The sequence below is a fragment of the Pipistrellus hanaki genome (genome assembly GCF_964339955.1).
Source record: "Pipistrellus hanaki genome assembly, chromosome: 7".
Lineage (NCBI taxonomy): Eukaryota > Metazoa > Chordata > Mammalia > Chiroptera > Vespertilionidae > Pipistrellus > Pipistrellus hanaki.
Window position 1 is genome coordinate 60553468 of NC_140509.1, and position 15374 is coordinate 60568841.

General features: G+C 38.4%; 1 protein-coding gene across 1 annotated transcript in view; it reads right to left on the reverse strand.

The window, feature by feature from the left end:
• The window catches only part of ADGB (androglobin), a 119858-nt gene that overhangs the window by 60019 nt on the left and 44465 nt on the right, over positions 1–15374 (reverse strand). Inside the window, exons 12-16 of the mRNA XM_084889310.1 lie at positions 14687–14777; positions 8741–8870; positions 5216–5249; positions 3652–3832; positions 2843–2885 (exon numbers count right to left, since the gene is read on the reverse strand). Of these exons, the coding sequence (XP_084745436.1) occupies positions 2843–2885; positions 3652–3832; positions 5216–5249; positions 8741–8870; positions 14687–14777 (479 nt within the window). The remainder of the gene's footprint in view (positions 1–2842; positions 2886–3651; positions 3833–5215; positions 5250–8740; positions 8871–14686; positions 14778–15374) is intronic.

Sequence of the window (15374 nt, forward strand, 5' to 3'; positions counted from 1 at the left end):
ATGAAGGACCCTGGGTTGGCCAGCCCTGTGTGGATGTCTGAGTGAATTTTCTAAGCAGAGTTCATTTGTTGTCATTTTTAAGGGTCTGATAATTGTGGGTGGGGTGGCAATGGAGACTTCTGTGAAAAGACTTCCCTGGTGCCACACAGGCACCTATGAGAGCCCCTGCCTCACCCCTCACTGAGCACCAAGGGAACATCTAAGGAGGGTGCCCAGGAGAGGCCTCAGGCTCCACGCCCCCAACTCTCCTGGTGCTGCTGTGGCCGCTAGAATCAGGAATCCTGGCCTCAGGCCACAACCTGTCCTGCCTTAAAGGCCATACTAAATGTCTTTAAGTTTGTGTTCCAAAAATCCTAAGAAAAATGTATAATTTTCTCACACCATTGATATTAAAAAAAAAAAAATCAGAGTAACGAAGAAAAACATATAGAAATGTCATCATTTTATTTTACCAAGTTGGGACTTTAAAATTAAAAAACAAAAACAAAACACATATTTACCATCACTTCTTAAAAATAGGATCAGCATAAAGAACAGTTGGCCATTTTTCAAACATATCTATGTCATAAAGGCCTGTGGTCATGATACTGTAACAGGGGAACAACCAAACAACCAGTCTCCAGGAGGTGCATGGAGCACCTCTCGTGGGCTGGGGCTGGCGGGGCTGGTGGGGCTGGCGGGGCCCGAGACTTGGGCAGGGTGGGTCTGGGGTCCTGCTGGTGCGGTGGGTCTGGGTCTTGAGTGATTTTGCATGCTGGGCCTCTAGTATACATATAAATATATTAGAATAGTGATGTATATAATAAGCACTCATATGCAAACTGCCCTTAGTAATTAGTAATGGCAGCCAACATTTATTTTCATTTACTAGCAGACATTCTTCTAAGTGTTTCACACACATTATCTCATTTACCCTCCAACTTTATGATGCAAGTCTGTTATTACTGTCATTTTACAGAGAAAAAAATTAAGGCAAAGAGAAGTTAAGCAACTTGCTCAGAGTCCCTCTCCAAGTGGGACACAGATTCAAAACCAGACAGTGACACCCCAGAGCCACTAATTTGCTCATCCGACCTAAAGGCCCACCTGTGAGAAGCCTGCAGGCTCCACTCCAGACAACCCAGTTCTCAGGATGCTTTTGCCACTTACTAGTTTGGTGATCTTGGGCAATTTACTCAACCTTGATCTGCCTTAGTTTCCCTACCTGAAAAACTATAACGATAGTCCTTTCACAGGCTTTGCTATAGGAGCTAATGCAATGAAGAGCCCAGTTCAGGGATGACAACAGAGTAAGTGTCTATAAATGACTATCATTTTATTTTTACCAATAGTTTGAACATGGGTATATTGCTAAGTTAACTGTAAACTGTATAGTGCTCTCATGGCATACTCTGGGTTCAGTCATTTGCAATGAAAAGTTCTGTTGTTTTCATAAAGCCAAAGCATTCCTCTGTGTGTTCTTATAGATACACTGAAGACTAGGTTGAACATGTTTTGCCTACCCCATCCCCGGTCACTACTACAGATTTGACTCTTACTTTCAGAGCAGGCAGCTGGCTACAGAGCCCCTCTTGAGGAATGCTCGAAAGCTTTTCTCTGCCCGTGTTGTCATCCAGTCCAAGTGCAACAGGAAAGGTCATCGCCAAGATTCCTAACTTCCCCCAATGCTGCCTACTGCTCAAGGAGGTGTGGGGCAAGCAACATGCCAATTTCAGAACAATTTAGTTCCCCAGAACATGTTTCAGAATTTTCCAAAAAAAATCCCCTCAAGGTGAGATTCGTTCATGCGTTCACTCAACAATGTTTTATGCCAGGATGGGTATTACAATAGTGAACCTAGGGGCAGAGCTCTTCTCCCAAAGATGCTGATGTCAGTTGGGTGAGAAGGTGAAGGGACATGGAGAAGTAGTCAGGCAGTGAGAATGGAGAGAGATCTGTGTCTGGGTGAGAATATGTTCTACAGAGTCTGTGGAGTCAGGGAACTTGATCCAGATTTTATGGCTAGGGAAGGAGGTCGGACAGGGTCAAGGTTATCCATGCTGAAGTATATATAGGCATTAGTTAGATGAAAGCAATATGAATGAAGGGGGATGAACTCCCAGCAGAGGGAAGAACATGAGTAAAAATAACATAAATGCTAGTGAAAAGTGTGCTATGTTTTAGGAACTGCACATGTTTCAGTAAACAATTAATTGAAATCATATACAGTGAATTTATTTGTGCTTCTCTTTCATTTACTCAAAGATCAAAATTTTCTTCTTGTGAATGGATATATCAATGAACCACTACAACATAATTACACTTGGGGATAAGAAGTAGCAGAATTTTTCTTGTTATCTTGATAAGAAATTAGCAGAAAATGCTAAGAATTGATTTTAAAATATACGTATATATCAATCACCAATTTAGAAATGCTTGCTAAATTTGAAGGTATTTTTTCCCAGCATGATTCTATCAAAGATCTATACTAATAAAAGGGTAATATGCTAATTACACCAGTTAGACTGGATGACTTCTGGATATCCTTCCAGACAAAGCCACAGTGGTGGGGCCGAGGCAGAGGCGGTTAGGGGCAATCAGGCAGGCAGAGAGAGGCAGTTAGGGGTGATCATGCAGGCATGCAGAGGGGTTAGGGGTGATCAGGCAGGCAGGCTGGTGAGAAATTAGGAACCATAGGTCCTGAATTGTGACAGGGATGTCTTACCGCTGGTTTAGGCCTGATCCCATATTGGAGAGAGTGCAGGCCAGGCTGAGGGACGCATTCCCCCCACACAAATTTCATGCAGTCGGCCTCTAATTTAAGTATAATAAGGGAAAGAGAATAAGAGATCATACTATTTACCTTGAATTCTGACTTTTGAAAGTTAAAGCAATATGAACTTGGCCTGTGGAAAATGTATAGATTTCTGAAAAACATTATTTATAACAGGTTATTGTCATTAAATTAACAAATTACTATTACATGTTAAATTTCTTAGATTTAATTATAGGCAGAACAAAGTAAAGACAGATGAAAGTTAAAAAAATAAATGTCTACAGAGACAAGAAAAGTGGTTATCAGGGATAGAGAGGTGGGGGAAATAGGAAGAGGTTGAGAAAATGGTACAAACTTTCAGTTCTCAGATAAATAAACTTTGAAGATCTAATATATAACATTGTGACTATGGATAACAGTGGCTTATATAATTAAAATTTATTAAGATAGTAGAATTTAAGTGTTTTCATTTTTAAAAGGCTATTACTATATTAATTAACTCAATGGGAGGATTTTTCATTATATATTTGTATATCAATTCAAAAGAATGTATACTTTAAATACCTTAAAACTTTATTTGTCAATTATACCTTAATAAATCTAGGAAAAATAACAACTGTATTAAATTTCCTGAAAGAGACAAAAATTACCTCTGTGAATAAACTGTTTTTATTTTAATTAAATAAGTCTTTGAGGATAATCTAAAACTGGCCTAAAAATTGGCTTACCTCTTACTGTTCTATGTGACAGTCAGCTCAGCCATTTTTTCTCCTAACATTTTTAAAAAAGTATTATACCAATACCAGACTAATATTGACTTAACTCTTTTAAGTAATAGCTAAAAATTAATACCTTACATATCCACTATGTTAAATGCACATGAAAAACATACTTACTGAAAGCATGAATAGAAGTCTTTAAAATCAAACCATATTTCTTTAGTAACACTAGTATTCATATCTGTAACTTCCTCCTGTGATTTATCCAGTGTTGTGGTCTGGCTGAACAGATCTCTTTCCAAACTCAGTCCATCAACTGGATGTGATGAGTCATTCAATGTAAGTTCTATTAGTTCATCTGTGCATGGCAGAGGACAACCACAGGTCAAACCCACCTACGTTGTTAAGTATTAAGTTATCAAGACATGGAAAATCATAGGGGGCAGTTCAAAGTCTACTTCTGAAAAAACATTTACTGAGATAATCATTTACATGCAGGCCTCAAATTTGTGGAGATCCATGGATAAATATTTTCATAACTCAGCATAATTTATTCATAACATATGCATAGTAGAGTCTTTAGAAATTTCTAATTTACTTTGTAAATTTGTGCACACATTCTTTAGAGATTATAAAGTTACTAGAGATGCCTGACTGGTTTGGCTCAGTGGATAGAGCATCAACCTGTGGATTAAGGGGTCCCAGGTTTGATTCTGGTCAAGGGCATGTACCTTGGTTGCAGACACATTCCCAGCGGGGGGTGTGCAGGAGGCAGCTGATCAGTGTTTCTCTCTCATCAATGTTTCTAGCTTTCTATCCCTCTCCCTTCCACTCTGTAAAAAATCAATAAAATATATTTTAAAAAAATAAATAAATTTAAAAAATAAAGTTACTAGAAGCCCAGTGCATGAAACTCATGCACTGGAGGGGGGTCCCTCAGCTCGGCCTGCCACCTCTCACAGTCCAGAAGCCCTCAGGGGAGGGAGGCGACCCAGCAATCAGGGGAAGGCAATGCCCCATCACACCTCTGCTATTGCCATTGCCAGCAGCACAAGCCTCAGCCAGCCCTGGGTGCCGCCATCTTGTAGTTGTGGGCACTGCCATCTTTGAGGGTGGGGCCGTCAATTAGCATATTCCCTCCTAATTGGCTGTGGGCACCTCCATCTTTGTGACAGCACGAAGGTCAATTAGCATATTCCCTCTTTATTAGATAAGATAACAGAAATTAGCTAGCTTATGTACTTAAAATCTGCAATAGATAGACATATTTATATAAGAGGGGATAACTTGGATAACAGGAGAAATGAAAATTTGAAAGATTTATTAGAATCAATGTATTTCAGTAAGTGACTTAATTGTTCCTACAGTCAGAAATCCCATGATCTTACTTCATGCTCATTTGGTAAATCCACAAAATTCCTATAGACTTCTTGAACCTAAATTTACTATCAACACTTTTGGGGATTTGGGGTTTGGCCAAGTCTTTGTTCAAGAACTAATGTTTTAGTGCTTTGATCAAAACATGCATGCATTAAAACACTTGATCTTTACTCATGGGGCTAATCAGATTGTCTTTTATTTTGACTTTAAGCTTGAATTAAACAAGTGAGATTATCTGATTTTTCTAGCCCAGAGCAGATTAGCCTCATTATATAAGAAGAGACCCTGGAGAGAGGTTTCTGGGAGTCAGGAGGAGAGCTCTAAGCTATCAAGAAGCAATGTCATGAGAAGATTCACTTACCTTTTCCATGTGTAGCTTGGGGGTAAACATTGCCCTGTGAATTGAAAAAAACAACATTAAGAAACCATTTATAAATTTAACAAAACATTATAGTTCTAAAGCATCACTATTTTAAAAAATTAATACAGTGTTTTAAACATTAGAATTAGATTTCTGAAAATACTAAAGCATACAGTAAATCAGAATTTTTTTACTTTGAAATTCAAGAGGTGAATTTAAATAACTTCTTGAGGATTTAAATTTGACATTAAAATACAGAATATCTGAAGGCATTCCATGATTTAACTTTGTAATAAAAGTTAAATAAAAACAATAATATCCCTAATTAGATATGTAACTTAGTATGGGGCACCTGCTATTATCACAGATTGAATATATTGAGGTTATGATAGACAATTAGTGGACAGATAATAAAAAGACTGGTTTCAAATTATAAAAATGATTCCTCAAAATTTTAACAGGGAAATTAAGTTGAATTCACATTTACAACCTATTCTCTCTCTAGCACAATTAAAATAAGTATAGAGATTTAAATGGTGTACATTTGTACATGCTGATGATGAGTAATGTCAACAATATTTTGGATAATATAAAGTAGATGGAGATAAAGATAAAGTAATAAAGATAACTGAATAGCTAAGTGCTAGTGAGAAAGAAGCCCAGCCAAGCCCCAGGACCCCAGAAATAATTAGCAGGTATCTGAGAAATAGAGGAAAGAGATATAGGCTGAAAGGGGTTGACAATCTATATAAAGAACAGATAAGTCTCCAGTTCTCTCTAATCCATTTAACATCTATCCTGCTTTGCCTGAACAGGGCCCTGGAAATTGCTACACGTGAAGAAATTATTTGAGAAACCTTCAGTTCTGGGTTCACAGATGCCATGGGAAGCAGGAGAGTCTACAATGTAGACAGGAAGCCCACATTCTGAACCTTGTTAGTAATTCTGTACTGCTTGGCTTCAATAACTTTAATGGATAAGTGCATGCCAATCCATGTGACCCCCTTCCTTCCCAGGAGGGAGATTAGAAGACCCTCAACTGGATAAACTGACCAGAGTCCAGGGAAAGCCTCAGGGAATCTGACATTTGGAACTAATCCCACCTTCAAATGAAGCTCATTCATCCCCAATTATCCTGAATTAAAGCTACCAGTTGACAAGGTCTATCAGTGTCATAAAGTTGCTTCCAATGCATAGCTCTTTAATGTCATAAATTCCTTAAATGCATATGTACGATAAATTGTGTCATAAGACAATTGAGGAAATTCATAGAAAACAGAAACAAAGGGGAAAATTTTTTAGTTAGTACCATCAGAAAGATAAGAGGGTATTCATTTATCAAATAATAAACTTCTACAAAAATATAATCAAAAACAAGAGAGAGCTCTTAAGAACTAAAAATAGGAAAGTTAAATATATTCAATAGAACATTTATTGATAATTGATACAGTCAGTCCAATAAAGAGATTAAGACTCTAACACTTTGAGAAGAGACTATAAGGGGAAAGCTGCAAGAGTTCTAGGCCTTATATTTCTGTTTTTTAACATTTGAATATATTCCCTATTAAAAACAAATACCTTTTCACACCCACCACACTGGCAAATGTTGAACTGGCAGACAACCTAAGTCTTGGCCAGAATATGGAGCAAAGACAGTTCTTATCCAGGACTGACAGGAGTGGCTTGGTATTTTATTTTAACACTAGAGGCCCAGTGCACAAAATTTGTGCACAGGGGAGACAAGGGTCCCTCAGCCCAGCCTGCACCCTCTCCAATCTGGGACCCCTCTGAGGATATCCGACTGTCAGTTTAGGTCACATCCCAGACAGGCCTAAACTGGCAGTCAGACATCCCCCTCGCAATTCAGGACAGCTGGCTCCTAACTGCTTGCCTGCTTGATCGCCCCTAACCCCTCTGCCTGCCAGCCTGATTGCCCCTAACTTGCTCCCCTGCCAGTCTGATCCACCTTCTCCCCTTCAACCACCCCAGGCCACAGTCTGGCCTACCTCTGCGGAGGCGACCTGGCAGATCAGGGGAAGGTGCTGCCCCCATTACCCTGCCACTGCTGGCCTAAGCCTAGGCCCTTTGCAGCCTCACCTTGGCCCTCACTGCCACGGCTGTTTTGTCCAGAAAAACATTTGGAAGATGTCTGTCCTGATTAGCATATTACCCTTTTATTAATATAGATTAAACAGATTATGACCAGATTCTTATCCTAGCAGGGCCTCCTAGGCTAGTGTGCACAGGGCCAGTGCATAGATTTCAGGAGTTCATGAACATGGATATGTTTGTTTGTTTGTTTGTTTGTTTGTTTTTAATATATATTTTATCAATTTTTCTCAGAGAGGAAGGGAGAGAAATAGAGAGTTAGAAACATCAATTAATTGCCTCCTGCACACTCCATACAGGGTATGTGCCCGCAAACCAAGGTACATATCCTTCACCGGAATCAAGCCTGGGACCTTTGAGTCCACAGGCCAACGCTCTATCCACTGAGCCAAACCGGTTAGGGCAACATGGATATGTTTTAAAAAATACATCTTTGGCTGAAACTCAAAATTTCTTCAATTTTCAATAATTGCGACTTTATCCAGAAAATAAATCACACTATTTTACATTATATTCCAATTGTTGCAAATACCTTAAAATGTCACTCATCACTGCTTTGAAATTAAAGCAGTAATTAGGCCCATTGTTAGATTTCAGGTGGTAACATCTTTCTGTCTACAGAAAGTCCTATGACCTGCAGTTGGACAACTATCTAGCAACTGTGTTTAGCAGTCGTTCAGCCACCCAATAGTGAACTTGTGTGTCCTCCCAGTGCTAACCCAGACAGCTATATTGCTTTCCCCTGATCCCTATAAAAAATACTCAACTAATACACAGAAAGAGATGATTTGCTTCCATTGTGTGTTAAAATTTTAGAAAATTGACAAAGGGAGCCATGACATATAAAAGTTTACCAACTCTGGAACTAAAAAAAAACTCTTGAGCATGTGTTCAGGGACATTCAAGAATAGCCCTGGTACCACTGAACAGCAAGCAATGGATTTGGTCGGTATCACTGTGAAAGTTATACATTAAATGTCTTTGACCAGTGAAATGAGTGAACGGTGATCATGTGGCAAAATAAATGCATCTCATTAACAAGGTTCAGTGAGTGAAGGTACAGGAGAATTAATGCAAGAGTCCATTGAAGCACAATTATGTAACAATTAAACTAAGATACACGTGGTTTATAAATGTTCAAACAATTGGAAAATTAGAAGTGTATGGAGTTAATTAATGCCAAACTCTGAATGGCAAATACAACTCAGAAGGGAGACCCATAGGGGACTTTTTGTAAGCAATGAATACTCATTTTGCTAATACAGGTGATGGATACCTAAGAAGCTTCTTCTAACAGTACTCTTTACTCAGTTCAGATGCATGTTACACATCTTTTTTATGTAGAGTATATTTTACAATGGAAGAAACATCTATTATAATTAAGAACTGGGTCAAGAGTAAGAGTAACGTCGTTACCTGAGATGTAGTTCCTATCGGTTGACTTACATCTGACTGGGCATAGGTTGCAGTCTCATCATTTTCCGGAACGGAAGATAAACCAGATCCTGGAGGCACCCCTTTCTTAATAACAGAGTGTGCTAAATGACTAATGGAAAGCAAAAACAAACTTGTAATCTTATCTCTTCTTTAAAGTTACTGATCAACAACTGCAGTTTTTATTGCGATATAATTGGCATATAATATAATATTAGTTTCAGTTATAATTTGAAATTAGTATATATTGTAAAGTGATCAAAAACAATTTTAAATGGTTAACTTCCATAACCATATATACTTACTTTTTTTCTTCTTGTGATCTACTCTCTTAGTAACTTTTAAATATACACACAGTGCTATTTACTACATTCACCATGTTACACATTGTGTGTCCAGGACATTTAGTTTATAACTGCAATTTATGATCCCCTTCACCCATATTTTCCCACCCACCAATCTAACCAACCTCTGCACTAAGTTCTCTGTACTTATGAATTTGGTTTTTTTTCTTTTTTTATTTGTTTCTTTGTTTTAAGACTTCATAGATAAGTGAGATCATATGGTATTTGTGTTTCTCTGACTTATTTCACTTAGCACAATAATCTCAAGGTCCACCCATGTTGTTGCAAATGGCAAGATTTCCTTATTTATGATTGTTGAATAATGTTTCATTATATATTAACTAACTGAAGTTTGTCAACAACAGAATGTTATGATTTTGTTCATTTCATCATTGTCCTTCTTTTACAACCAGTCATATTTTTTTCCTGTCAACAACATCAAACTTCTTTTTATAAGACCAAAGAAGTATCCTCTATCAGTTAATGCACTTGTGCAAAATTTTTCTGAGGTACTATTAATTATAAAACAATGGCTATCAATTTTGAATGTCGATGAACAGAACATAGGAATTTGACCACAGTTAGAATTGACTTACCTAAGCATCAGAATTATGTATGAGGGAAATAGAGCTCAGAGTAAAATTTAATTATGAGTGATGAGCACTCAAGTTAATAACTGAAACATCCATAGTAACTACCCAAGTTTACAGTATTTCCTTTCAAGTACCTAATTGTAAATATGACTCCAAATCATCATTGCATAGTGAAAAATTTATAAGTTCAATAAAAAGACATCTGTTTTAGTATATATGTATACATATATGTTTTTATGTGTGTTCAAAGATAAAATTAAATTCATGTACATAGACTTCCTAAACATTTTGATTTTTTTTTTCTCTTGCCAATGTTAAATAAAACTTCTTAAACCCCCTGAAGCCACATGTCTCCGATTTCCCTGAAGCTGCCACTAGAGGGCAGCACAAGCATATTTATGAGGCTTCCATTCTGACACAAGGCCAGGAGCCAAGAGGGAGTGAGTCTGGCTTGTTGCTATATAGGGATTGTTTCAATGAATGGCAATAATGGTAGTAGTCACTTTCAAGGACCTGGGGGGAAAAGACTACTTTTATGTTGATCTGAGAACTGAGATTCTATCTACAGCAAAGCGGGAGAAGGGATATTACTTTTCCACATGGGATAAAATGACATTCACGTATCTTCCTGTTTGCGTCTGACAGATAAAGCAAATACACTACAAATTCGTAACAGTTTCAAGTGGCGAACAGGTTAGTTGAATTAAATCAAGTGTTAGTCACCTGGACTTGGGTTATAGAAGTCAATATACCTTAATCAGGTAATAAAGCTGAAAGGAGGCATAGGAAAATCAAGTAAGAAAGTAGATTGAGGAGTTCCGGTTATAAAACAAACCTGTTTGTGATCCCTGTTGACATAGAAATTTTAGAAATCTGGGTGGCATTCTGAACTGTGAGAAAATTTGTCTTGGTGGCTTTCAGCCTCTGTTCTTATAATCTACAAAATTGCTGACTAATATGCACCCTTAAGGTCCCCATTCTAATTATATTTAAGCCATAAAATTTGGTGATGTTTCTCATTGCACCCAAAAATTTAGGGCCAAATTTGGAGGAAGCAAAGTTACTAGAAGCAGACAATATTGAGCACTGATAAAACAATATTTGGAACTGTGAAAGCAAAACTAACACTACAACTAAGCCAAACAATCAAACACATTCCAGAAAAGGCTGGTCCTCTGGGGCCATTGAGTGTTGGTTAAGAATAGTTTCTTGAAGTCCCTCTGACATAAGAAAAACAGCAGAACAACAATGCTCAGTATGATTCATTTAGGTAAGGAAACAGAGTATGTTCTACTTAGGAAGAAAAGATATTGTATAACACACTAATTAGTATATATATATACATATACACTGAGTGGCCAGATTATTCTGATCTCTGAACGCATAATAATCTGACCACTCAGTGTGTGTGTGTGTGTGTGTGTGTGTGTGTGTGTGTATTAGAGACCTAATGCGTGAATTCGTGCATGGGTGAGGTTCAGCCAGCCTAGCCATGGGGAGGGGACATGGGCAGTTGGCCGGCCTGCCTGCTGGTTGAATTCCTGGTCAAGGGGACAATTTGCATATTAGCCTTTTATTATATAGAATATACACTGAGTGGCCAGATTATTATGCGTTCATAGATCAGAATAATCTGGCCACTCGGTGTATATTTATAACCTAAACAAGTAGTTGACATAACATGACTTTTTAAAAATCAAATTAATAACAACAATGATGATAGCATTTGTGTCATTTATATTATACTAATAGTTAGGACTATTTCTGTCCCAAAATGGCAGGAAGTCTAATTCATTGGTAGAATTAGTAGAAAAAGAAGCCACATTGGCTTTTGTAATTGGAAAATCTAGCAGGAATGGAAAATAACTTATCTCTTTACCTGTCTAGAAACCTACTAGGTATATAACTGTTGTTAAATATATAAAGATCTGCTCTGTAGAAATACAATGAAAAACTGAGGCATATTACTTTAATAGCTTCACAGGTTAATCCTTTTGGGGGAAGAACGGTATTCATTTAGGAAACACCTTGGCAGAACACATTACTTGCTAGATCAAGGGGTAAGGGGAGAATGATGTAAGAAGTGCTTTGAGAACACCATCAGTGAGGAGGCAGCACAAAACCAAAACAGAGGGTCAGCCTGCTCTCTGAATGAGAACTGAAGAGACAGAGAGGAGAAAATGGACAAGGTTATGCAACATGGTGAGAAACGTGGAGAGTATGGAGAATGGTGGCCAATGGGATTTCTCAATAGTAGAGTGGCTGAATGATTTAAAAGCTGGAGTATCTAATCCTCTCTTTTAATTAACTGGGTTACTCAAATAGGACCAAAATATAATACCTCCCTCAACCTATCCTAATTTTCCACGTACCATTAAAAAAAAAAATCTGCTGTATGCACAAATTTTGGGGTATTTTTCTTGTTTTGCTTTTGTTTGGTTGATTCTAGAGAATAGGAACTGGAGAATAATTAAGGTAAAGTGAATTGTGGACCCAATGGGTAAGAAGCAGAGAGGAGAGCACAGCCGTGGCAGGTGAAATGCAAAAGAGGGGGCGGGAGAAGCAGGGAATCACCACTAGAGTTACACATCCAGTTCAAGACACAGATGTATTGTACTGTAGGCACTCCTCCCACCTACAACCCCACTGGGGTCTCAGAAGAAATACAAGCAAAATCATACAGAACTGGCAAGACCAAGGTGCCATGATTAGAACAGTAACACATCCCTTAGAGACAGATAAGGACAGATTGATGGCAAAACCCAGCAAAGCAGAGAACCGCAAACCCCATTAGGACAAAAAGGAGGGTATCCGAAGCCTGTGAGGTTACCCTGGAGCCTCTCTGGAGAATTTTAAATTGGAGGCAGCAGAGGCCAGGGAAAGACATGGGCAACGCAATAGGAAATGATGAAGAGGGCAGGTGGATATATATATAACTCTCCAATCACCCCCCCAGCAGTTGACTGGAACTTTTGGCCTCAGGTAAAACTCCATTGCGGCTTGGAAGTGTGGCTCTGACTTAGGTTATCTGTGGGTGATGGAGGGAGAGAAGCAGGGCAGGCCCTCACATACTTCCAACAGGGAGCTGAGGAGCCATGGCATTTGTCATGGGCTGGTGGCAAGGTCTCCCACATGCCTGCACAGGCACTGACATCAGGGCTCCTTCACTCAGGGTTCTAATTCTTTCTGCAAAATAGGAGGGGCAACCACAGTATTTGGGACATACTTTTGTTATGACAATTACACTTTCTTACAATTATTTCCTTATACATACAGCTTCCCCAGGAGCTGACATCTCTGTGGGGCAAGACAAGTGTGCTATCTTCTGTTTTCAAGTGAAATACAGTGCCCTGCTGTCGTTTTCTAGGTTTGCTGGCTTGCTTAGACAATAATTTATTTTCTCAGTTATGGAGGTTGTCAGTCTGAGGTCAGAGTGACGGCATGGTCAGTTTCTAGTGAGGACACTCTTCCTGGATGGCAGGGAGCTACCTTCTAGCTCTTCTAGCACTGTCCTCCCATAACCTTTCCTCAGTGAATGGAAAGAGTAAAAGGAGAGAGAGAAGGAGAGAGAGAGAGAGAGAGAGAGAGAGAGAGAGAGAGAGAGAGAGAGAGAGAGAGGGAGGGAGGGAGGGAGGGAGGGAGGGAGGGAGGGAGGGAGGGAGGGAGGGAGGGAGGGAGGGAGAGAGAGAGAGAGAGAGAGAGAGAGAGAGAGAGAGAGAGAGAGGGAGAGAGCTCTTTCTCCTTCCTTATGAGGACACTAATCTTATGATCTCATTTAACCACATTTACTTCCTTAGAGGCCATATCTCCAAAAACAGCCACACTGGTGGGGTTAGTGTTTTGGCATCTGAATTTTAGCAGGGCTTAAACATTCAGCCCATAATACTCACACATAAAAAGTGAAAAGGGCATGTTTGTTAATTAATTAGATTAGTGACATCACAAGCTGTACAAGATCCAAGAACTATTGTCTACTATATTTTATACATATATTTCACCTTTTCATTAAATTGATATATTTCAAAATGATCCCATTTAGTTTTAGTTTTATCCACATAAACCACAAAATACTTTTTGGAGAGCAAGATGCATTTGTGGGAAAGAATGTAACATACTTCATTTCTCCCAAGAAGAATACAAACAGCCAATAGGTATATAAAAAGAGCTTCAACCTCACTGGCAATCAGGGAAAAGCAAATTAAAAATACAATGAGATACCACCTTACACCAATTAAGAGTGGCCATTATCAGCAATACAAGCAACAACAGGTGTTGGAGAGGTTGAAACCCTCATTCACTGCTGGTGGGAATGTAGACTGGTACAACCACTATGGAAAGTAGTCTGGCGATTCCTCAAAAAAATTAAAAATAGAGCTACCATACTACCCAACAATTCCATCCCAGGGTATATACCCAAAAATCTCGAAATCATTTATACTCAAAGATATATGCACCCCTATGTTTACTGCAGCTTTATTCATGGTGGCCAAGAGCTGGAAACAGCCAAAGTGCCCTACAATAGAGGACTGGATAAAGATGTGATATATATACACAATGGAGTACCACACAGCCATAAGGAAGGTTGAAGTAACATCATTTACACCAACATGGATGGACCTTGAGAACATTATGTGAAGTGAAATAAGTCAAACAGAGAAAGCTAAGAACTATATGATTTCACTCCTATGTGGAATATAAACCTGAAACTTATGAACACAAACAGCGGTGTGATGGGTTGCCAGCGGGAAGGGGAGTGGGGGAAGAAAGGGGTCCTAATATGAGGTGACAGGAGATTTGACTTTGGGTGGCGGGTGCATGGTCTTATATACAGATTTTGTACATTAGTAATCCAACATGAAACCTATATGTCACCCCAGTAAAATTAAAAAATAAAATGTAAAATAAATAAATAAGAAATAAATCACTTCGAAAAAATAAATAAAATCCATTCTTAAATTAAAAAAAAAGAAGATAGAATGTAACATACTTACGTCTCTGCTGGAATTGTAAATGGAGTCATCCTAAAATTCAAGAATGGACTTGATATTTCAAGAAACTGTTCAGGCTTCTTTTGTATTATTTCTGAAGAGAAAAAGGCAATGTGATGTTCTTTTTCTCCATCTTCTAAGATTACATGTAATACTAATTACAATATTATTTACCCATCAAATTTCAATAGAGTTAAATAGTAATTTTCAATAGAGTTAAATAGGGATGTCCTAGGATACATAAGGTTGCTTTTCTAAAAAATAAATAAGTAAATAAAGTAAAATCTTATCAATCATGCCAATATGAGATTTCTTTAGCTTACTCCTCAGTTGCTTTTCAGGTTTACAGCATGAAACAATGGAGTCTCAATGGAGAACATTAGCAATGTCTTTTGGAGTTATTACTTGGCATTTGCTATTTCAAGAGCAGGAGTGACTTTCTATAAAAATCTTTTACTAAAAAAAGGGTGTTCTTTTAGTTAACCCCTGTGCAATAGCTTAGGACATGAAAAGGAAACATGGACTAACTCATAGAAGTAGTAGTGGAAGGACAGAAATGTAACAAAGGGTCATGAGCAGCAAAGAGAGCAGCAGGCCGAGAAAAGGACATGTGGATGTTCCTAGGAATGTGAAGCTAACCTAGAAGGGATTCTCAGTGGACACAGGACACAGACTATGCACTGGCCTGGTG